This window comes from Camelus ferus, chromosome 4 (assembly GCF_009834535.1).
Source record: "Camelus ferus isolate YT-003-E chromosome 4, BCGSAC_Cfer_1.0, whole genome shotgun sequence".
Lineage (NCBI taxonomy): Eukaryota > Metazoa > Chordata > Mammalia > Artiodactyla > Camelidae > Camelus > Camelus ferus.
Genome location: NC_045699.1, coordinates 34725039 through 34750839, shown reverse-complemented (window position 1 = coordinate 34750839; position 25801 = coordinate 34725039). Strand labels below are relative to the sequence as shown.

Genomic DNA, 25801 nt, shown 5'->3' with positions numbered 1-25801 from the left:
TATTTTTATTTTGGGGCCAAATAATACTTCATTGTAGAGAGATACCACCTTTTGCATATCTATTCATCTGTTGATGGACATTTGGGTTGTTCCCACCTTTGGGCTATTATAAATAATGCTGCTATACACATTCATGTGCAAGTTTTTGTGTGAACATATATTTTCTTTTCTCTTGGGTATATTTATCTAGGAGTAGAATTGCTGGGGCATAAGGTAACTATGTTTAATTATTTGAGGAACTGTTTTCCAACCATATGAGGGTTCCAATTTCTCCACATCTTCAGCAACACTTGTTATTAACTCACTTTTTAATTCTAGCCATCCTAGTCGGTGTAGTGGTATCTCACTGTGGTTTTGATTTGCATGTCCCTGGTGACTAATGATATCAATCATCTTTCCATGATTTGCATATCTTTCTCAGAAAAATGTCTATTCAGATCCTTTGCCCACTTTCTTACTGGATTATTTGACTTTTAATTATTGAATCATAAGAATTATTTATATATTCTACTTACAAGTCCTTTATCAGATGTGTGGCTTACAAATATTTTCTCCTAGGGAACCCTCGTACACTGCTGGTGAGAATGTGGTCTGGTGCAGCCATTATGGAAAACAGTATGGAGATTCCTCAAAATAAAAACAGACTTACCATATGATTCAACAATCCCACTCCTGGGCATATATCCAGAGGGAACTCTAATTCAAAAAGAGACAGGCACCCCAATGTTCATAGCAGCACTATATATGACAGCCAAGACATGGAAGCAACCTAAATGTCCATCGACGGATGATTGAATAAAGAAGTTGTGGTATATTTATAGAATAGAATACTGTTCAGCAATAGAAAAGAATAAAATAATGTCATTTGCAGCAACATGGATGGAACTGGAGATTGTCATTCTAAATGAAGTAAGCCAGAAAGAAAGAAAAATACCATATGATATCACTCATATGTGGAATCTAAAAAAAAAAGAAAAAAGAGGACACTAATGAACTCATCTACAAAACAGAAACAGACTCTTGCATACATAGTAAACAATCTTACGGTTACTGGGGGAAAAGGGATGAGAAGGGATAAATTTGGGAGTTTGAGATTTGCAAATGTTAACCACTATATATAAAAATAGATTAAAAATTTTTTCTTCTTATAGCACAGGGAACTATATTCAATATTTTATAATAATCTAATGAAAATGAATATATGTATATATACACAACTGGGACATTATGCTGTACACAAGAAACTGACACAATGTAACTGACTATACTTCAATTTTAAAAAAAGGAAGGAAAAAAACCGTTTTCTCCTATTCAATAGGTTGTCTTTTCATTTTCTTGATCGTGTTCTGTGAAGCACAAAATTTTTTAATCTTGATGAAATTCAATGTATCTGTTTTTTCTATTATTGCTCCTGGTTTTGATGTCATTTTTAGAATCCTTTGCCAAATTCAAGGTCATGAAGATTTACCCTATGTTTTATTCTAAAAGTTTCATTGTTTTAGCTCTTAGACTTAGGTCTTTGGTTCATTTTGAGCTGACTGTTGTATACGGAGTGAGGTAAGGTTCCAACTTCATTCTTTTGTATGTGGTTATCCCATTGTTCCAGCACCATTTGTTGAAAAGACTGTCCTTTCCCCACTGAGTGGTCATGGCATCCATGTTATAAATCAGTTGACTATAGAACTATGCATTTATTTCTGAACTCTCAATTGTACTCCATTGATCTATAATAGTGCCCCCCTTATCTTCAGGGGATATGTTTGTAACAAACTAAGTAATTATCATGCACTGTGGTCGTAACTTTTGCAGTCTGAGGTACAACAGCAAAACTGGCATAAATTTCTTTATCCTTCTTCACAATTTCATAGATAGAAGATTCATTCTTACTGTAGATACTTAGTAACTTCAGCATACAATTTTTTTCTTTCCTTATCGAGAACTTCTCATTCAAAGGAAGCATATTTTTGGCATATTCAAATTACCCTCATCACTACTCTTGTTTTTTGGGGCCATTATTAAGAAAAGTAAGGGTTACCTGAACACAAGCACTTTTGATGCCACAAGAGTTGATATGATAACCAAGACAGCTACTAAGTGAGTAACAGGTGGAATGAACTGGACAAAGGGATGAGTCACGTCTCAGGTAAGACAAAATGAAATGTTGTGAGATTTCATCATGATACTAATTTAAAACCTATGTATTGTTTATTTATAGAATTTTCCACTTACTTAATATTTTCAGACCATGGTTGACTGCAGGAAAGTGAAAACGTGGATAAGGGGGACCACTGTATATGTTTACTACTGTGCCAGTACCATACTATCTACATTTCCATTGCTTTGTAGTAAACTTTGAAGTCAGGAAGTATGAGACCTCTTATTTTATTCTTCATTTTCAGGATTTTTGGGGTGTTATTTTTGGTCCCTTCAATTCCATATGAATTTTAGAATCAGTTTCTATACTTGTCAATTTCTACAAAGAAATCAGATTCTGACAGAAATTGTGTTGAATCTATAAATCAATCTGGGGAGTACTGCCATCAACAATTTAATTTTTCTGATCCATACACATGGGATGGTTTTCCATTTATTTAGATCTTTTTTAATTTCTTTCAAAATTGTTTGGTAGTTTTCAGAGCATAATCCTGAACTTTTGTTAAATGTGTCACCCAAAGTTTATTCTTTGATGCTATTGTGAATGGGATTGTTTTCATAGTTTCATTTTTGGATTATGTATTGTGAAATGCATAAAATAACATTGATTTGTAGTCTTCAAACTTGTTTACTAGTCCTAATAGTTTTTAGTGGATTCCTTAATATTTTCTATATATAGTATCATGTTATCTGCAAATCGAGATAGTTTTACTTCTTCCTTTCCAATCTGAGTGCCTTTTTATTTCCTTTTTTTGCCTAATTGCCCTAGCTAGAACCTCCAGTACAAGTTGAATAGAAGTGGTGAGAGTGGACATTCTTGTCTTGTTTCTGATCTTAAGGAGAAAGTATCCACTTTTTCACCATTAAGTATAATGTTACTTGTGAGGTTTCTGTAGATGCCCTTTTTCAAGTCGAGGAAATTCATTCTAACCCTCATTTGTTGGCTGTTTTTATCATAAAAGGGTGTTGGATTTTGTCAAATGCTTGTTCTGCATCAATCGAGATGACTGCAGTATTTTTTATTCTATTATATGATTGACTATATGAACTTTCAGGTGCTGAACAAACCTTATATTACTAGGATAACTCTTGTTTGGTCATGATGCATAATTCTTTGTATATGTTGCTAGATTTTGTTTGCTAGTATTTTGCTGAGGTTTTTTTTTTTCACATTTATATTCAAAAGAAATTGGTCTGTAGTTTTCTTGTGATATCTTTGGTATTGATATCAGGGTAATACTAACTTCATAAAATGAACTGTTTTCCAGCTTGCTTAATCTCTATTTATTTATCTTCAAGTTTGTTGATGCTTTCTTCTTCCAGTACTATCTCCTGCTGAGCACCTCTAGTGTTTGTTTGTTTTTTGTTTTTTATTTCAATTACTGAACTTCTTAACTTCAGAATTTCCATTAGGTTCTTTTAAAAAAAAAAAGCCTGTTTCTTTAATGATATTCTCTGATTCAACATTGCCATCACACCTTCTTTTACCTCTTTAACAATGCTTTAGCTCTATGAACATATTTTTAATGGCTATTTTGAAGTATTTTTCCATTAAAATTTCTGACATCAGATCACTTTCATAGGCAGTGTGCGTTGCCTGCTTTTTTCCCCTATGTGTGGGTCCTACTTTCCTATTTTTTGCATGCCTCATAATGTTTTTGTGGGAAACTGGGTATTTTAGATAGTATATTGTAGCAGTTCTGGATACTAGACTCCCATCTCTGGAGATGTTACTGTTATCTGTTTGGTTTTTTTTTTTAATTGACTTTTTGGATTATTTCATTGAGGTATATTTTCATCTCCCTCCCACAGGGTTAAGTCTCTGAGGTTGCTCCTCAGGGAGGCATACCTTTGGGTATGTCCTCAGTAACCTTGGGATGACAGCAGTATTGGCAGGGCTATCTTTTTTTCTTTCTCTGACCATACCCAGCTGTAAAACTCCACTAATTGTCAGCTGGTTGCTCTATTGTTTTCAATAATACCCTGATCATAAATAGCTCTACAAACTAATCCAATCAAATTGTGGGTCCTTTGAAGGAATGGTTTGCTATGTCAGCATTTCATATCTGTTCTCACCCCAGGAGGGTTATTTCCAGTTGTCTTATTCTGGTGCTCTTACAGACTAGCCAACCTATGTCTAAGCTCTATTTTATTAAATCCACAAATCTGCCTCCAATTGCGTTTCACCGCTAGCTCCACTGTTCTTAAGAGTGCACTTCGGCTTGACCTTCTCCGTGGTCTATTGCAAATGAAGTCAATTTCCTTGGGAAAATATTGAGAGCTATCAGTTTTACGGCCTGCTTCTCTGCCCAGGCAAAAATCTCTGAGCCATGGCTCTGGAGCTAGGGTGGGGATAAAGGCAAGTTTCTGTCTGAGTAACACCTGTACTCTAGGAGATGAGAACTTGGTGGACGGAAGAGGCAAGAGCCTGAGCTCACTTATCCTGGCATGAAGCCACTGTCATAAGCTAGGGTAAGGGGCTCCAGTACTCTCAGCATGTCATACCCAAGGTACAAGCACCATTCTGTGAGTGGGGCCGACGGTGAAGGGCACCATCATACACTGACTGTACTCACCCAAGACTGAGCTTCAGCAACAGATAGCTGGGTAGCAGGATGAGAAATGCCGAGATCTTGTTCCTTCTGGGAAGAAAGCCCTCTAACTGGGAGCTGGGATAAGAGGGATCCTTGTCTTCTTGGCTGCAGCAGTCTGGCAAGAGGGCCCTGCCTCACTGAAATGGGAGAGGAGAAGGAGAGAGTGGTCTTGGTTCACATTTCTTACCAAATTTTTGTAGATTTTCTTGAACAGATGTTTCTTCATTTGCTGTTTGCTCTTGGAACCATTTCCAGGGAGTTTGATAGTTTAAAAAATAATTTTTAGCAGTTCCTCTGTGAAGCAAGTCAGCAGAACTCCTCACACTGTAATTCAGGAAGTCCGGCAACTTTTCATTTTAATGGCTTCACTGCTAATTTAGGGCAGAATGGCTATGGAGTATATGCTGTCCACTCATTCATGCCAACTGGGTTTGTAGCAAGTAGTAACATGATGTGAGATCCTCAATTAATAGTGGCAAGATATTTATGGTGAAACCATGCTGCGTCCTGGTGAGATCACAGACACTAAGAGAAAACAGCTCATAGGAGGTGTGGGTTTGTCAGTGATTGGATAGATACCATACAGTAACCCCAAAACATCTAAAACATCTAAACATCTAAAACCCAACCTGTTGTATGGGCTTTGAAGAAGCTGCAAACCAATTAGTCTTTTTATCTTTCAGAAACAGCCTGGGAAACAGGATCTTAATTCAAACTCAACTTAATTTCTGGGCTGAAAATAAGTGATGTCGGTGATGTAAAACAGGAAACATTGATTAAGTCTGATTTCAGTTTTAAAATCTAAATGCTTGGGAAAGCTCTAGCCATTTGCAATAATCATGTTTACATCTACCTTGATGAAAATTAGATACTGCTAAATCTCAGAATGATTCTCAGCTCATATTGTCTGAAGTCTTCAGAGAGGTGCTGAGGAAGCCCCTCATGTTACACTGTGAATATTAAAAACACAGAATCCTTTTGTTTGCAGTTGCACCTTTCCTTTGATGCTGGAACTTTGTACCCAAGAACTATGCATGAGTTTGAAATAGAAGAGCCTATGCTTTCTAAAGCTGTTTCAGGAAGAAGAGAGATGTGTTGTACTCAAATATACATTATTTGTATCTTTTGACTCTAGGGGTTCCTGCTCCCCAATGGACTGAAAAATCATTTCCATAATGCCTTTATATCTTCTGAGCAGAAAATATGGGAACAACAGGGGACTGACATTTAGTTCATTAGGTTAGAACTGAGATCTCTCACCCTGGTGCCTGTGGTTACTGAAAAGGCTCACTTTCCCCAGAGAATAACTTCCCCTACATGTGTGTGTTCAGAACGAGCATGAAATGGTATTTATTTAGTTGGGGTCTCACTTTGTAAATTACCTTTTGAATCCTTTCTTAGAATTTATATACACCGTATTAGTTTTCCTTGCACATACAAATTGAGTGATAATAATGTATATTAACGCATATATGTGCTCACTGTGTACCAGAATCTGTTCTAATGGCTTTACGTATATTAATTTATTATTCATCACAACAACTTCCTGAGGAATGCGAGGCACAAAGAGGTTAAGTAACTTCCCCAAGGTGACACAGCTGGCAAAAGGCAGAGCTGTGTTTGAAGCTCTGGCATCACTACCATGGACTGCCCCATATGAATAACTTAATATTGCTTCTTGAAGGAGCAGAATAAGTATGCAGTAGAGCAGTCCAAACAAAGTCAGAATGGCTTTAGGGCTCCATTCTCTCCTTACTAGTTCACTCTTAGGTGAGGGTCTACACACAGGCATATAGGTGTATAGGAATGGTGTCACTACAATGGATGGGGAAGTCACAGTGGGCAAATAAAAGTAACATGCTGAACTGATTACAAAAGACTTACATTGGTATCTTAGCTTTGCAAGATGAGCTTAAGGCTGAGACTGCTGAACCAATACACAGAATCAGGTATACAGATGTGCCTTTCAAAGGAATCAATCAACTTACAGCTCTTCTGACATTTCCATTCAAAAACAACTTTAGATTATTCACTAGGATAATCCAAAATCATTTTCTGCAGTAATAACAAAACCAAAATTTTGTAACCCACCACAGCACAAATATCATCCCCTCATCAAAGTCACTAATTTCCAGTTCAGAAAGCCAGTCAATCTTCAAAGTTAGCTGTGTGGGAGTCAACACTAATCAAGGAGATTAATTGGCTATACAAAGAAATTATCAATCATCTGTCAAAAATTAGTGCTTCTTAATGTGAAAAGGGTCACTTAATTTGGACATTGGGAGTTGCAGACCTGGTACCTGTGTCTAACCTGGAATCATCATTTATACAATTTAATTAATTATAAGTTCTTTGAGGAGCAAAGATCATATCTCATACATTTTTGTATATCTCTTGTTTGACACATAGCAGGCAATCAAGAAATATTAACTTAATTGCACTAATTGTTATCAAATATTAGAGACGTGCATCATGCATAATTTATTATATATTGCAGAGTTGGTCAATGAGGCAATTTCCATATATGCATGAAGATTGGAAACTCCTGAGCTGTGAACCCCTATCCTGCATATGCTTCTTGGACCTCAAGTTAAAAGGAAGGGAGGAAAATTATCATATCCTCCAGTAGAGGGAGCCAGATTTTAAGCGTTAACCAGATCACAGTTTATTCCATGGCATTGTTTGCCTAATCTAGAAAGAAAAAATAAGGATTTGACACATAATCTTAATTTCTGGGTCTTCAGTAAAAATGGTATCATAGAAACAAACATGAAAGACAAGATTTTTCCCAGTAATAAGTAGTAATTGTTTCTTCTTTTTTAATTCTCTGTCAATTTCATCAGAAGTGGTAGGATTTTTACAAACATTTATTCAGGGCTTGTGAGTGTTTCAGTTCAAGTTCAAATAAGACTTACTGATCTATAAAGGTGTCACTATAGTTTGGTCATTTTTTTAGGTGGGGACTTTTTTGTTTATAGGTAAAGAGAAAAGTCTTTTTGCTTTTCACTGAGAAATAACTGATATATATATATATATATATATATAACATTGTATTAGTTTTAGGTGTACAGCATAATGATTTGATATATGTATATATTGTGAAATGATTACCACAATAAGATTAGTTAACATCCATCACTACACAGTTACAATTTTTTTCCTTGTAATGAGTACTTTAAGATAGCAACTTTCAAATATATGTTACAGTATTATTAACTACACTTACCATCCTGTACATTACATCCCCAAGATTTATTTATCTTATAATGGAAGTTTGTACTTTTTGATCACCTTCATCCATTTCCTCCATTATCCATCTCTGCCTCTGGAAATCACCAATCACCATCTCTGTATCTATGAATTTGGTGGGTTGTTTAATTGTTTGTTAGATTGTTTTAGGTTGCTTAGGTTGTTTGGTGGTGTGTTTGTTTTAGACATTACACATCAATGAGACCATTCAGTGTTTGTCTTTCTCTATCTGACTTATTTCATTTAGCATAATGCCCTCAAGATCCATCCATGTTGTTACAGATGGCAGGATTTCCTTCTTTTCATGGCTTAATAATTTTTAATTGTGTGTATGTATATACACATAAAACTTTTTAAATCTATTCATTCATTGATGGATACTTAGGTTGTTTCCATGTCTTGGTTATCATGAATAATGCTGTAATGAATATGTGGGTGCAGATACCATTTTGAGATAGATGTCATTTCCTTTGGATAAATACTCAGAAGCTGAATTGTTGGATCATGAGGTAGTTCTATTTTTAATTTTTTAAGGAACCTCCATACTGCTGCCCATAGTGGCTGCACCATTTACATTCCCATCAACATCCTCTCCAATACTTGCTATCTATTGTCTTTTTGATAATAGCCGTTCTAACAAGTGTGAAGTTCTATCTCACTGTGCTTTTCATTTGCATTTCCCTGATGATTAGTGATGTTTAGCATCTTTTCATGTACATAGCTTCTTCATTGGTCATTCTGCTTCTAGCCATGCTCCTTCTAAGCATTCCTCCACACGGCCTTTGAATTATCTTTCTAATCACATTTCTTATTATACTACCCACTACTTAAAGCTCATAATCTCCTCAATAAAATCTTTTCTTCTTCATGACATATATGACCTTTTATGACCTGGCTCCTATCTTCCTCTGTTTTCTCAGTGTCTTCATCAGTTTTGGCTACTATAACAAAATACCATAGATGAGGTGGTATAAACAACATTTATGTCTCACAGGCAGATTCAGTGTCTGGCGAAGTCTCTCTTCCTGGCTTGCAGACAGCCCTCTTCTGTGTTCTAACATTGTGGAGAGAGAGAGACAGAGAGACAGACAGACAGACAAGCCACAGAGAGAGAGGGAGCACGCTCTGGTCTCTTCTTATAGGGGCCCTAATCCCAACATAAGGACCCCCTCCTCATGACACCACCTAAACCTAATTACCTCCCAAAGGCCCCACCTCATAATACCATCACACTAGGGGTCAGAGCTTCAACTTTTGATTTTATGGAGAACATAAACATTTAGTCGATAACACTTAGCTTCCATCACTTCTGCCACTCTCCTAAAGAATTTTCCAAAATTCATCCTGCTTCTGTGATTTTTCTCTAGCTGTTACCTCTGTCTAGAATTCTCTCATCTCACCTTGTTCCATGTAAAAATACTTTCTTTTAGGCAAATGTGTGCCCTTTTAACATGTTTCAACCCTATGTGTCCCTCCTTATCAAGAAGCCTTTTCTGACTTCCCCCAACAGACCAAAGAACATCTCTAGAATTCCATTACATTTACATACATGTCTGTTATAGCAATTATCATAACATATTACTGTCCATTTATAGGTTTATATCTCATATAATCTATGATTTTAGAGACAAGCCAGTTCTAGGGGCTTAATAAATATTTGTGCAACGAGTGAATAAATATATGGATGACATACATTTCTAACAACATAGCACTACTAGGCCTTCTGCCTGGAAATACATTTACAATCCAGAAACCATTCATAGTACATATCTAAATAAATGTTGAAAAACAAATTGGCAATCTTCTCAAGTTCAATTGTTTTCTTTAATAAGCTTTTTAACTGAAGTATAGTATACATATTGAAAAAAAGCATACAAAAGCTTACAGCCCAGTGACTTTTCACAAAGTGAAATCAAGATCAAGAAAAGGAACATTATGATTCTTGAAACAGCCCTAATGCCTCTCCTAGTTATACCCTCCAAAATAATCACAATTTCAACTTTTAACATTTTATATTAACTTCCCCTTAATTATATGTTTTGAACTTTTTAATAAATCAGAGTACTTTTTTTCTTTTTTCCTTTTTTTTTCCCCACCAGATTTTTTGTGGAACTAATTTTGCTGAATTCATGCAGAAGTGTTTTAGCCATTTAAAAAATAAGGTATTTCATCCAAGCAAATGAACTCATGGAAAAAACAAGTTTCACATCATAAGTACTGGCTGTCAAACATCAAATGTCATATCTCTGTAACAGTTTCTTGGCCAACGTCTTCAAGTGCCAGCGTCCATCACAAATACTTTAAATGTCTAAATAAAATTTTCATTTTGATATAGTTTTAGATTTACACAAAAGTTGTGAGGACGGTACAGAGTTTTCATATACCTCTCACCTAATTTTCCCTATCATTAGCATTAGAATTGTATATTTGTCACAATTAAAGATCTAATGTTAATACATTATTATTAACTAAACTCCCTACTTGACTCAAATCTCCTCAGTTTTTATCCAGTGTTCTTCTTTCTGTTCCAGGATCTCATGCATAATGTCACATTACATTTAATAATCATGTGTCCTTAGGTTCCTCTTGACTGTGACAGTTTCTCAGACTTTCCTTGTTTTGATGACCTTAAAATTTTTGATGAATACTGGTCAGATGTTTTGTAGAATGTCCCTTAATTGGGATTTGTGTTATGTTTTCCTCATGATTTGACTGGAGTCTTGGTATTTCAGAGGAAGACTATAGAGGTCAAGTGCCATTTTCATCGTATCATATCAAGGGTCCATACTGCCAACGTGACTTATCACTGCTGATGTTGCTCTTGATCACCTGGCCCCATTACAAAGTTACTCTTATTCCCCCATTTCCACACGGTACTATTTGGAAGAAAGTCATCATGTGCTGCTCACACTTAACAAAGAGGAAGTTATGCTCATGGCCTACTGTTCTAATGTTTCGTTCTACTGTTTAGAACTAAGTCTAGAAATATTTTCTACTATTTAGTCCTAAAAGTCTACACATACTTAAAAGTTTCATCACTGATATTTTTCCATGAATGATCACCACCTCCACCTCACATCAGCAGCAGTGGAAAGGTGAGACAATCCACTTACCCTCTACGCAGAAAAAACCCCTTCCTCTACTCCAGGATTTCAACTGACGCAAGCTGATCTTCAGAGAAATCTAAGGTTCTTTAGCATGCCATCTGTCTGGCAATCTCCTGAGATAATTTTCTCTGCCTGCTTTCTCTGAAGTGAGAGGCATTAAATTTGCCTCTACACTTATTTTATCTGCTTTTTTAAATCACCTTGTCATGCCTCTGAATTACCTGTTTCCTTGAGTTTCACTTCTCTTTCACAGCCACTGTTTTGCAGTTATTCAATAAAATCAGGAATACCAACAGCTTTTTTTCTATTTTCCTGCTTTATGAAAGAGCTTTTTTGCACACTCCACTGGACTTTACTTATGAGAAAGAGGCATCCTGAAAAGAAATGCTCTTTACTTTATGGTTTCCCTATGTTCTTTTCTTTTCTTCAGCTGGCTTAACAGAAAAGTGTTTTCAGACTTCTATGTTTGCTTGAGCCTTTTAGAAATATTTCTTTGATGTACTTCAGTTTTTAAAAAGCCACTATATACACTGTGCAGTTTGTTTTTTAAAGTAGTTTCTGCAGGCTTTCCTGTGGCGAATTCTTGGGTCTCAATTAAAAAAAGAAAAGCCCAATCAACTTTAATTGCCAGTGTCATATCATTTTATCTATATGTTACTTGAATTAGATCCACTCAGTTTGTATAAATTCTTAATTAAAATGTGAATTAAATGCGTCAGAAGCATACAACATTGAAAAATACTTAGTCTATTCTTTATCTCTTCTCATTTTCCAATTACAGTTTGAATTTCTTCTCTGCCAAAGAATTCCAAATTTGCTTCAGATTATCCCTTTCAGCTTGTTTTCCTACTTGGCAACTCTACCCATTTGTATAATCTTAAATTTAATTAAATGCAAATTTTCTTCTGATAGTGCTTAAGGTTAGGCTAAGAAACCACAGAATTTTACATTCTTGTATTCAATAAATGAGTGGACATATTAGGCACTTATGTTAGGCACAAACATTGTGTTAAGGTAAAAAAAGGCTCATTAAGTCCTTAGTCTAGCAGTGCAGTATAGAATAAAGTATTTATAACCTACAAATATTCAGTTCTGTCTATATTAAAATGATAACTGAAACCCTAGGCCACAAGTTTTAGTGGTATTTAATGAAAATCTCAGAGTGAAATGTGACACAAGCAGTTTCAAGAAGATGAAGTTAGCCATTATCCTTTGTTTAGAAAGATAAGGGAGAAAGAGTAGAACATGTATATACCAATTACCATAACATCTAAGGTAAATCTATATTTTGTCATCATAAAGTTGGGTTTCTGTCTAAGTCTGTTTACTAAAAGAAGTACTTGGGCTTTTTTCCCCCTTATTAGTAGCATTGGAATTAAAAAAAAAAAATTATTTCACCTATGAATATGGTTCATACTAGATAGTATTATTTTTATCCCTCATCCTTATTTAGAATATTCTTAAAGCAATGTTTTCCCTACTATTTTCCATGAAATACTAATATCCCAGGATATATGAGCAAATATTCCCTGCAAAAATGATTCTGTGATGAAATAAGCCTGGCAAATGCTGAATTAAATAGGGTTTAGCTGCCTTCTGTTCTTCAGAATTTCTCAGGGTCTTTAATATTTGAATGTGTACTGTAATGCTCCAAGACTGGGGTATGGTATATAACATTTCCCAAAGGCATTTCTGGCCACAGACCACTTTCTTTGAGGATTATCTATTAATACCCCAAGACTAAATTTTGGGAAATGCTAGATTAATAGAAAGAGCAAGGGAGAAAGAAATTAAAATGACTGTTAGGAGGATGGTGATGCTGGTATCAGAAACAGGAAATATGAAAGCCAAGTTTGCAATGGAAAAACATTTCATTTCGATCATAATGAGATTCCTTTTCTGTCTGGTGGTGATGCAGTTCAGGAGGAGATTCTGGTTTGTCTAAGCCAATCATAGCATCCCCTTGGCCAAGGATGGTGTTAGGAATGTACATGTCACCCAGTTCTGGACACTGAGATTACATGAAGGAGATTTCTGGGACAGTTCTCCCAGCTCCTGAGAAATGCATTAAAGAAGAGATAATCATTCTCTTTCCTCTGAGCATTTTCATGTCTGGACATGAGGCCTGGAATAGCTTCATCTGTCATGCTGCCAGTCTGAGGAGGGCAGAGACAAGAGAACTGCAGAGCCTGGACATAGCAGACCAGGGGTCTGTCCTACCCTGGAACTTCCTATTACATGAGATCATAAATGTGCTTGTTGTTTAAGCCAGTCCAGGAATTTTGTTTCTTGCAGGCAATAGTTTGTAAACTAATATATGCCTATAATAATATCACTCTCACTGATCTGTATTCTGAAAAGCTTTCCCAGTGGGAGAGAAAATAGCACAGTTAAACCCAGACTAATCTAAATATTTTATAATCTGTAGCCAATCTAATCTATATCACACCTTTATAAAAATGCTTTTATGACTGTCATGCCCACCCTCTTCCTTCACCTAAACAGATTCTATGCACTATATATATTATATTATGTACTATACTATGCACTATTACTCAGGGTTCTCCAGAGAAATAAAACCAATAGGATGTGTGTGTCTGTGTGTGTAGACAGATTAGATAGATAGATAGATAGATAGATTAGATAGATAGATAGATAGATAGATAGATAGATAGATAGATAGATAGGATAGATAGATTTATTTTAAGGAATTGGCTCATGTAATTATGGAGGCTGGCAAGTTCAAAGTCTGCAGGGTGGGTTGTCAGGCTGGAGACTCAGGAAGAGCTGATGTTACAGTTGAATTCTGAAGGAAGTCTACTGCAATATTCCTTATTGCTTGGGGAGGCCAGCATTTTCATCCTATCCAGACCTTCAAATGACTTCAAATGACTGGATGAGGCCTACCACATTATAGAGTGCAACCTGCTTTATTCTAAGTCTATCGATTTAATTATAAATCTCATCCAAAAACACTCTCACAAAAAACATGCAGAACATTGTTTGATGAACAATCTGGGCACCATGGCTCAGCCAAGCTGACACATAAAATTAACCATCACAACTACTGTTTTAGTTCCAAACCAGTTTCTTGGGACCTCATCACCCTCTGGGCCTATCAAAGGAATTATGTCATACATGTGAATATTTTCTGTCATTGGCAACATGGTAAATAAAAGAACGAAATCACAGTTCTACAAAAAAGTGATAGTTGAATCCAAGACATTGCACACAGAAAGCAGAGTAAAGGCCAATCCAGGGGAATACCTGGGTACTAGAGGCAGGAAAAGGAAGACAGGCCAGTGAAGGAGCAGCCGGAGAGTGGAGGGGCAGTGCATCTGTGGCTCACAGGAGGAGGCCTGGGTCAACATTGCCACTGCTGTGAGAAACGGAGGATGTCAGGGTCCAAAAGACAATGTTGGGACTAGGTGTCTAACAGGCCATCTGTTTAGGGGTCCAGGCAGGAAATAGCATGTTCAATGTGGGCTATTTAAGAAGCATTTAATAAAGATACTACTAAAAAGATGTGGAAGTGTGAGAAGGAAGTAGGGAAATGACAAGGGTTAATGAAGTACCCAGTACTATTAAGAAGGAAAAAAGAATGTGAATGTTGGCGAAGTATTTTACCTTCCATAGATCAGAAGGAACTTGGGAAAGGAGAGGTTCCTGGAACCCAAGGACTGTCTGACAGGAGCTGTGACCATCTGTCAAGTAGGGAAGAGGGCATGGAAACACTCTGACCTCACTCTGATTTCCTGGGTTACCTGCTGGTGCTCCCATTGTCTAAACCAAAGGGAAGCCAGAGTAGCGTTGCCAGATAAAATACAAGACACCCAGTTAAATTTGAGTTTCTGCTAAGTCTAACTATTCCCATTACATATGGCATGGGACATACTTACACTAAAAAATTATCCATTTGTTGGAAATTCTAATTTAACCAAGTGTCTTACATTTTCATTTGCTAAACCTGTCAACTCTAAGCCAGAGAGCAATGGAGTCTACCCAAGCGCCTCTAAAGCACACTCTCTCTGGGTCCAGAACAGGATGAGGAAGTGTAGGGAGTGGATCTGAAGGTCAACAAGTTGGTATGCAGCCCACAGGAACAGAGAAGCCAGGCAGGAAGGAGTGGGTGGGCGGAAAATGCAGACAACTAAGTATCATTCACTTCTTGAGAACCCCACAGTGGTTTGAAAGAGCTGCAGGATTAAGGGGTGGGGTGAATAACTGATGTAGTGAGGGTCCAGAAGGGATGACCTCTCAAAGAGCATGTTTGGAGAGGCCAAGGTCCTTTTCCTCCCAACTTGTGGGACTGCTTTAATGCTTCTCTCCAAAGGAAGTCTTCTATTTTTCTCTAGTTGGTGCCTGGATGCTCTCTAGAAAACATTCTTGAAGGATAAAGATCTAGAAAATGAAATCTGTGGATAGGCAAGACTTTTAAGATTTCATATTTAACTGTTAACCAGATTTCTCATTAGTATTAACAAACTCAGGAGATTAGAATAACTCACTTTTTCTCAAGAATCCTTAGAGTTGAATGATTATAATTTTTTTCTATAAGTACGTCTCTTCCTTGCATTGCTGTATACCAAGACCGCAGGCTGCCTGCTCTCTCTTGTTACAAATTTTACTATTTGGTCAATCACTCTATTTTTAAAAGCCAGGTATTATTAATATAAATTAATATTTCATAAAGAGAATATGAATTATAAAATAATAGTTTTGTGTGAAAGATGGGAACTGGTACATGCCATCAATATTTTCTTCTTTTAATTGCAGCTCTGTAGAGTACCTACTTCCACGGTTAATGATTGGTCCCCTATGGTGCTGTAAATAGGCAGACCATGGAGAATTCAAATTTGAATGTCATTCACTTCGGTATTTTGGTTATTTACTTCAGCTGTTTTACTTCAGTAGGACAGTTGCTGTCCACTCCCAGTATGACACAAAGGTGACTTTTAACACAAGAGTAACGTAGAGTTTATGTTCAGAGGACAAGAAAAAAAATGACAAAATTCTGACATTTATTCATTAAATAGTTCTCAAGCCCATAACATAAACAGAAGGCACCATGATTAGGGATAAAATGAGCCATTACCAGTGGCCTTCAGAGTACTTATGAAACAATTTCATTTTCTATAATAAGAAATTTAAGTGAGGAGGGCTTAAGACAAATGTAAAAAGGCAAATTATACCACTTTAAAAATGTATCCTAAATATCCAGCTCAGCACCATCATTCTCCAAGTTTACAGCTGTCATGGTCGGTTACACTGTAGTTAACCGAATCTGTACAATGAGTGTACAGATCTGAGAAAGGTAGTGTGCACGCTGATTCACTTTCAGTACAGCATTTCCTCAAAACAGCTCTCTTCTCCGCTCCTCTTCCATGCCATCTTTTCAGCCCTCAATCTCACTAGCTGCCTTTATCACACCTACTGTGCTACATTATTCAACTCTCACCATCTCTGGGACATGGGCAGTATTTGTTCAAATTGGTGTCCTGGTTTGTAAGCAAATATTTTTTACTTTCTGGAGAATTTCAGTCACATTGATGGATGGTCTGGCAAACTGCCTTGTCATACAAGGACATAAAATTTTCTTAGGCAAATTTTGCCAACTCCTCCCATTTCCCAAGATTACCACTGAAGCCTTTGATAATCTAAACATGTTAATTATATGATCATATGGATTACAATTATTATCAATTACCCATGTACTCACTATACCAGCATAGGATTATGACAGATGCCTTTATGCCAGTTCCCTCAGCACTTCTGAGTGCCTGCTGTGTTTAGACACAAGTGGCCCCCAAATGAGTAGATATGAACCCTGCTCTCCAAGAACTGTGAAATGGTAGTAAGAAAAGCAGGTGAGTGTCATAATAGAGAGAGACACACAAAGCACAAATGGCTGGGGGAGCAACTAATTCCAGACTTGAGGAGAGTTAGGGAAGATTTCAGAGGGGGCACTGTTTCTCAAAACAGCAAAAAGTGGTCACAATTCTATGTTTTGAGCCTCTAAGTCTATAGCACCCTTTTATCTTATGGTTTATAAAAACAATCACCAACAAATTACATGGGAAAATAAGGGTTTCACATACATTATAATATCAGGCAGAAAGTGGTCAGGCTACAGGAGAAGCACAGAGCTTGCTTTCTATTAGGAGGATCAGGTGGGCCATGGCTTGTGTGGCCATTTGACAAACAGACCACAACACAGGACACTGGAAAGTCACAGGCTAACTGACCAGTATCTCCTTAGTCTCTAAGAGCTAAATCGTATTTGCCTCAACAGTGAGGATATGAAGAGAGCTCTGGGTTTATTTTCAAGAGCTCTTGGTTCGAATACCAACAAGCCCCCTCATCAGTTGGAGGCTTAAGTGTCAAAGAGAAGGATTAACGATAATCATGTACATACACATGCACATACACACATACAATATCTGTTGAAGTTGTTCTGATGATGAAATATTGTAAATATACTAAAAGTGCTGGCACATGTTAGTTCTCAACTCTGGTAGCTGACTCTAGATCCTACATTCTGTACTCCAGACCAGTTTTAAGAAACTCAGTTTAGTCTCTTTATGTATTTAACTGCTGCCTCTGCCAACTTCTAACCATGGATGACTTGGCTTCAGGGTTTCTTTTCTGTAAATCTCCTGAAATGATACACATCACTGGATGCACAGCACTGTCTTACAAGGAGCCAAATTTAAGGGTTGACTGCCTCCCTGAGCTAGGAACTGCTTTGATCCTTTAATGGCAATGAGATAGTTCTAGAACACCAAGTGAAAGAGAGAAGTCAACGTATTTTTTTCTTATTCCTTTATTCTCCACCTGCACTATTTCCACATCTCTGACAAAGAAGAAACTCTTCACAATGCTCAGCTATTCAGGACTCCTGAGTGGAGGAGTTCACTTTGTCTTAGGAATGGAACCAGAGGGGTTATCCCAGCCCATAACTAGGCTCCCAAAAGACCAACAATGACATGAGCCTCAAGTGACAAAAAAGCACCAAATTATGTTACCAATTTAAGACAAATGGGGACAGCTCCCTCTCTGTTATCCAGTAGAAATACTGAACAGGAGGAGGCAAATTTCTGTACAAAGACAGATTTTCATAAGAAGCATGCATAAGTACATACTGTGGTAGTCTGTAAAAATGGACACAAATTATTCCCTCGTCCTACCCACACTCTTTGGTAGAGCCCATCCACACAGACTCCAGGCTGGCCTATTGACTTGCTCTGGCCCATCTCAAGACATAGGCAGACGTTTGACAAACCCTTGTGCATAGAAGCTTCCCCAGGTCCCTGCCACTACCACAAAATGAACAAGTCCAGCCTACTCTGCCATACAATGAACAACTCACAGCCAGGGCATGCCTGACATTCCAGCTGACTTTGAACCAAATGCCAACCAGATAAGGCCATCCTAGAACCACCCAGCCCGAGCTGAACCAGCCTACAACACAGAAAGCACCCAGTGGACCACAGAACAATAAGAAATAACATTTGCATTATTTTTTTTGAGTCAGTATTTTTTCAGGTGGTTATCAAAAACTAATTGATAAAAGCACACATTCTGTTTTATGGTTGCCAAATATAAATGCTTTATATGAATGTGTGTGTGTGTACAAATATATATATGTATGCACGTATATTTTGTCTTCTAGCAATGGGCACACAGACCTTACTAGTAACTTGTTAAATAGTTACAGTTTATTTGATCTTCTTCCAAAGGAAAGGACAATTTCATTACTTTGTGATCTCAGAGTGTTTCCCAATGTTCTTCTCTTACTAGGAATATTTGTAACTTTTTCAGAGCAAAAGGTCTGGATTTCATTAGATTGTCAAAGAAGTTCATGAGCGCAGCAGGTTAAGATTCACGCTTAAAGCAGAAATTTTAGCATGAAGGAAGAGTGTTTGTTAGAAAATGAGATGAGTCTGATTCCTGGAGAACAAGCCCTAGTTACTATCTTGACATGAAAAGTAGAGCTATGTGATGAAAAATTAAAGAACCCATTTCCCAGAATTTTATGAATAACTTCAATATTACTATATTGACTTACTTTATAATCATCATTATCACTATCATTATCAAAAATACTGATTCAGCACACACATGTGCATCATAAATGTTCACTTAACAGTGCTTGCCTACAAGATCATCCAGGTTCTGTTCATTTTCAAATATTTTCTTGCACTGTAGCAGAAATTCCAGTATTTGATTCTAAATGAAAACTTCCAAGCTGCTTCTCAAGCCCAAAACAAAAATCTGTTTTTTTCAGATTATGTGTCCCAATTTTTTGAAAATTATGTTACAAAAGATTATGATCTTAAAAGATAAATAAACAAATTTAAAAACCAAAAATAAAAAATAGATATGAATAAAGATTTCTCCAAGGAAGATATACAAATAGCCAATAAGCACATGGAAAGATGCTCAACATCATTAGCCATCAGGAAAATACAAATCAAAACCATGAGACACCTCTTCACACCCACTAGGATGGCTATAATCAAACAACGGAAAACAAAAGATGTTGGCAAGGATATGAAGAAATGGGAACCCTTATGCATTGCTAGTGGTAATGTAAAATACTCTGGAAAATAGTTTGGCAGTTCATCAAAAGGTTGAATGTATAGTTACTGTATAACCCAGCAGTTCCACTCCTATGTACATGACCAAGAGAAATGAAAATATATGTCTAAACAGAAACTCATACTTGGAGATATAGATAGATAAATAGATAGATTAGATAGATAGATAGATAGATAGATAGATAGATATGGCACCATTATTTATAATAGCCAAAAAATTACCCAATGTCCATCAACTGATGAATGGATATATTGTGGTGCAGCTATATAATGGAATATTATTCAGCCAAAAAAGAATGAAGCACTAATATTTCATTCAACCTGAAACCTTGAAAACATTATGCTAAGTGAAAGAAACCAGTCACAAAAGACCATGATGTCACTTATATAAAATAACAAGAATAGGCAAATCTATAGAGACAGAAGTGGTTGCTTAGAACTGAAAGATTGGGAGGGAATGGGGAACGACAACTAATGGATATGGGGTTTCTTTTGAGGGTGGTGAGAATGTTCTAAATTGATTGTGTTAATGGTAGCACATCTCTCTGAATCTACCAAAAATAATTGAATTACACATTTTAAAAGGGTGAACTTTATGGCATGTGAATCGTATCTCAATAAAGCTGTTAAAATTTTTTTTTACAAAGCTTAGGATCTTCGTATTTGGAACACTGATTTACTGTGTGAGATTTTGTTTGGGTTTTCCACTTTGATTTACAATGGTTGCCTTGTGCTTGCCCTACCACAGCTATTTGGAGTGAGCTTCCAGCTATTGGCAAACTGCTCTGCCACTGACTCTGAAATAAAGTTAGCTTTTGGTCAGTATAGTTTTAGAAGATAATCTTTCTGCTGCTCTATTCTTGATGGTGGCAGTGCCAGGCATTTTTGTGGGCTCTCCCAGCCTGCCGCATATACTCTATGCCCCATAGGAAGGACTTCACCATTTCTGCCTAGGGTCTTCCTGAATCTGGAGTTTTCCTGTATCTCTGGAGCACCGGAATCCAGGGAGTTATTTTCCTATGTAAATAAACCAGTAAGCTGGCTGGGCTCTGCTTCTTGTCTTCATCTACTTGCTCCATATCCTAGGGGTTGAGTCTAGTACTCTCACTTCTTGCCTCAGCACAAATGGATTCCCAGCATAAACCAGTGGATCTGAGATTTCTCTACTCTGTAATTCTAAAGTGAAGACTTTGGCCCACTCTCCATCTCTGCTTTCTACATCATCTACTCCATGATCTCAATTCCTTCTTGAACTCAACCAGATTTGCTGTCCCTACTTTAAGGATGCAGCCTCTGCCTTTGTCATCCTAATCTCAGTCACCAAGAAGCTATCAATTTTGTCACTTTTCTACCACCCCTTTCCCTCTACAACTTATTTCATATTTGTCCAACCTCTCCTTACATAAAGGGGCAGAATGCCTTCCACAAATAAGAAATATACCAGGTGAGAATTGCAGCAAAATGATGAACTTACCCATCTAAAGAGGGCCTCCCACCATACCGCTGCTGATTACTGCTGTATCAAAATCAGACCAGTGCTGCCAGATCTGCCAATTTGTCAAGGACATAAAAATTCATATTTTAAAGCAAAATGTCCTAGTCTATAAAATTTGGCTCAATTTTTCAAGATGTATGGGGGAAAAAAAAACTCTGAAGACTAATATAAAACATATCTGTAGGCCAAACTTAACTCAAGGACCACCATTGTAATACATCTACTTGGGATCTGCCCAACCCATCTCCCATTCTCCCAGCAGCAGTCTGCATTCTGCCACAGTGAGCTCACACCAACAGTTCTGACATAATAACACATAACAGGCAAAAGAAAAGTACTGAACAAATATGAATGATAACTGTATAAACACAAGAGATAGTGTTATTTTCGTGTCTCAGGTGAAATCCTATGAAGTATACGTGTAGAACCATCAGGAGGCAGTGTGGTCACTTCCTAAAGAAGATATTTCTCCAATGGTCAAATCTGAGTTCCAGTTTTTGTTGTTTGAAATGGTCTTTGATTCTGGTGAGAACCATTAAAGCAGTTATGTAAAGAAATCCAAATCAACACAAAATAATTATACCTAAAAGATCTAAGTAATCTTTTTTTTCCAATGCATCACTTTACCCTACCAGTTTAAAAATCCCTCTTACTTAATTCTCTGTCGAACCAAACCAAAGCTGATTTATAAATTGATCCCTCATGGCAGACCCAGGTCATTTATGCAAAATGTGATGTTAATCATTGTGACAATATCAAATTCCTACTAAAGTAGGTGGATTTTTTTCCTAAGTAAAAGGCATTGTTCAAAGGTAATGATATGGTCATTAAGATGTCTTCTTTACAAAAAGAAAAAAATCAAATTATGAGTAGCTTGACATCCAGATTTGCATACTTCAAATAGCTGTGCATCCTAGATATGTTAATGAATGTTTAAACTTAAATTTGTAGTCTGTGGAAGGAAAGGTAATTCTAGGTAGGTATCCACTATAATAGATAATATACAAAGAATTAACATCACATATGTATGTATAATACACATATATATTTGTGTACATGTCAGACACACTTTAAAGCAGCAAGAAATTATAGTAAAACTCTGCTAGTGAATGCTTCCTTGGCGTTCACCACCACATTTTCTTTATTAGTTATTATTTCTCTACTCATAAAGCTTATAGTCTTTCCCATATTTTGCTAATCAAATTAGCATTTATCATGAAATATTATTTCATGAATTTTTTAAAAAGGAAAACGAGAATAAATTTAGCTTAGGCTTACCAAATAAATAAACCCATCCTCAGAAAAATTAAAAGTTCAACCACCCCTCAAAGATCAACTAGAATCTGCTATTTATATAACCCTGGGCAACCTTCTTGAACCTTCGTGAGTCTCTGCTCATCTGTAAAATTGAAGGGTAAGTCAAAACAACTGCTAGGATTTCTTCTAAATCTAACACTAGATGATTGGATTTTCCATCAAACCCCTAAAGTTTCACTAGGATTCTGTCTGCATCTCTGCTACCCCATACAATCAAAAAGTGTTATACTGAATAAGGAAAAATATGTTGATTATGCTGATGATAATTCACAGTGCAGCTAGCCACCATAGATATATTAAACATAAACAGACACACTCCCCCCAACACACACATACACACACACACTCAATATTATTAAAAACAGGAAATACTGAACGTTGGCTTTCTGTAAACTCTCTCTTCATCCCAGGACAAGTGTTGCTGAAACTTGTCGAATTTGAGTATCACCTAAATTTTTATTCACTTATAAGTACAATTTAAGTTTTAAGTAATGTCATTTTTTTTAAAATTAGGTACACCCTAAACAATCATAAGCATGACTGTGTTAGCATTATGCATTTTTCCTAATAAGATTTAAAATAAATACAGTCAATAAAATAAAATAAGATAAAATTCCTCCAAGTACCATATGGTTGAGGGTTGCATATCCTCAATGATAAACATACTAAATTTTGGAAAATATCAGAATAGCTTATGAAAAGGAGGATATACATACTGGTCTAGAATATAAGATTTTGTGTTAGAGGAACCTACTATGGTAATACTTCCATTGCATTTATTACAATAGAAAATCATCAACTGTTACATCCATTACCTTTCATTAGTTATTTTAAAAAGGGGACAATAGGACCACTTGTTAATTGGTAAAGTTTTTGTTTTACATATGAATTGGCATAAATCCCACTCTCGTCGTGCCAAGTGTTAATGCCAAATCTTTTGGAACCATTTAGATCTGTGAACTGAGACCGGCATTTTCTGTGGACTATTGAATAATCATCTTGACAAGGATAATCCTATGGGGAGAAAAAGAGAATATTAAATGACTGAAATATGTAAAAAGGAGTGATTTCCAAAAGTTGATCTTTAATGTGTTAGTCTTACTAACACAGGTTCAAAGGTTAATTTTCAAACAATTGAGTAATTTAATCTTTCAAATTACTAATGCCTCTTGTATTTGGCTGTTGCAGTCATAAGTACTTCAAATTCTAAAAGAAGAATCTAGTTCATGGTTGTTTTATCTATAAAATTAAAGTGATAAATTATTATATATGTAAAATTTTCTAAACCATAAATACACAGCATAAAAACAATTTAAATTATATGACCATCTACATGAGACAAAACCAATTACAATTTAACTACTATTCAACACTTTTCAAAATTAATATGTTATAATCATTCCAAAGAATAATATCTTGGGTTATATTTTTAATAATTACTACCAAGCCATACTTGCCAGTGAATGACAAGTTCAAAGATTCATTCCTATTGGAAATTTACCTCAGTATAACCCAGTATAATATTTAAGGTATTTATCCTTAAAGGCTTCATAAAAGCTTCTGTTACAAAACAAGATACTATCATTGACTATTTTCCAAAGGAAATATTGATTCCTTCAGTTTACATCAAGGGTAATGGTAGATGAGGAACAAAACTATAAAACAATGAAAGAAAACCAAAAGAGTTCTAATCTTAGATGGGCTTTATCAAAATTAATTGAAAATTCTAACCATATGTTCAACCATAGCAACCATTATAGTGTCTATTTACTAAGTGCCTATTATGGGTTGAACATGGTAGTTGAGTATTTGTAACTTTTAATTCATAACAGGAACAGGCTTTATTACTCCCACTTTACATATAAGAAAAGACCATTTGCTTAAAATATGAGGAGAGAATTTAAAGAATGCCAATATTAAATGATTCATCCAGAATTTCAAGCTATCTGCCTGTAAGGCATATTATCCCTTCAGGACTCTCATGAAATTCTTAATAATTAAGATATAAAATATATAAACAATAAAATCCAAAAGCTCATAATATCCAAGCCACTTTCTATATAGTTTAGAGCTTTTGCTTTGTGTCACTGGAGGTCTGTTTCTTTGGGGTTTGTTTGTTTTCAGTCAGGTAGAGGCCCTTTAAATGAGATTTGAGCATCATTGGTCAAACTGCTCACTAAGAAGGAAGCAGGATCTGCCCATTCCTACCCCAGTTGCAGGAGAACTAAAGGGAGCTTCACATGCAACGTCAACATGTTCCTTTAGCATCTCCTAGGCAGAGAGGATGACTTATTTTGATGAGGTGAGTGACAAGATTAAATGTGATGTTTTAGAAAAAGGATTTGGCAGCAGAAGGTACTCAAGACTGAAGGTGAAAAGGACTGGGTTCCAGAACTATGATTAGAATTAGATCTTAACAACTCACTTGTCACCAACTGATGGATGGATAAACAAAATGTGGTCTGTCCACACAATGAAATATTGTTTGGCAATAAAAGGAAAAAAATATTGGTAGTTTTAGAGCATGGATGAACCTTGAAAACATTATGCTAAGTGAAAGAAGCTAAGCCAAAAGCCACATTGTATGATTCTTGATATGAAATGTCCAAAATAGGCAAGTCCACAGAGAGAGAAAGTAGCTTTGCCAGGGGATAGGAGGAAGGGAAGGAATGAGTGATTGTTAATGGATGTGATGGCTAATTTTATGTGTCAACTTGGGATCACGAGGCACCAAGATATTTGGCTAAACATTATTTCTGAGTTGTGTCTGTGAGAGTGTTTCCAGATGAAATTAGCATTTAAATTGGTGGACTCAGAAAAGCAGTTTGCCTTCCCCAACGTGGGTGGGCATTATCCAATCCAAGGAGAGCCTGAATAGAAGAGAAAGGCAGAGAAAGTAAGAACTAGCCCCCTCCTGCTTGATTGCTTGAGCTGAGACATTCATCTTATCCTGCTCCTTGGTACTTCTGGTTCTCCAGCCTTCAAACTTGAAGTGAATTACATCACTGGCTTTCCTGGGTTTTTAGCTTTGGTTTTGTTTCTGTAGAGAAACTTGACTAATACAATGGGTATGGGGTTTCTTTTTAGGATGGTGAAAATGTTCTGAAATTGATGGTGGCAATGACTGTATGACCCTGTAGATATATTAAAAATCACTGAATTGCCTGCCTTAAATGGGCAAATTTTATGGCACATAAATTAAACCTTAATAAATTATATCTCAGTAAAGCTGTTATTTTTTAAAAATGGATAAATAGGGGTGAGCAATTCTGAAGTTAGGAAACC

General features: G+C 36.3%; 1 protein-coding gene across 10 annotated transcripts in view; it reads right to left on the bottom strand.

Annotated features, from left to right (window-relative positions):
* Nucleotides 1-25801, bottom strand: part of C4H9orf135 (chromosome 4 C9orf135 homolog) — a 240842-nt gene that overhangs the window by 93728 nt on the left and 121313 nt on the right. For 3 of the 10 annotated variants that reach the window (XR_004319252.1, XR_004319251.1, XR_004319250.1), the window contains exon 6: nucleotides 4731-4885. The exons of 1 other annotated variant lie outside the window; for it this stretch is intronic. Coding sequence is in view for 5 of the 9 variants with exons in the window: in XM_032477817.1 (XP_032333708.1) it covers nucleotides 23342-23530 (189 nt within the window). In the remaining 4 variants the exon portion in view is untranslated. Of the gene's footprint in view, nucleotides 1-3628; nucleotides 4886-19964; nucleotides 23531-25801 lie in introns of those variants that run through there. 6 more of the 10 variants (XM_032477817.1, XM_032477818.1, XM_032477815.1 and 3 more) reach the window with 5 other exon arrangements.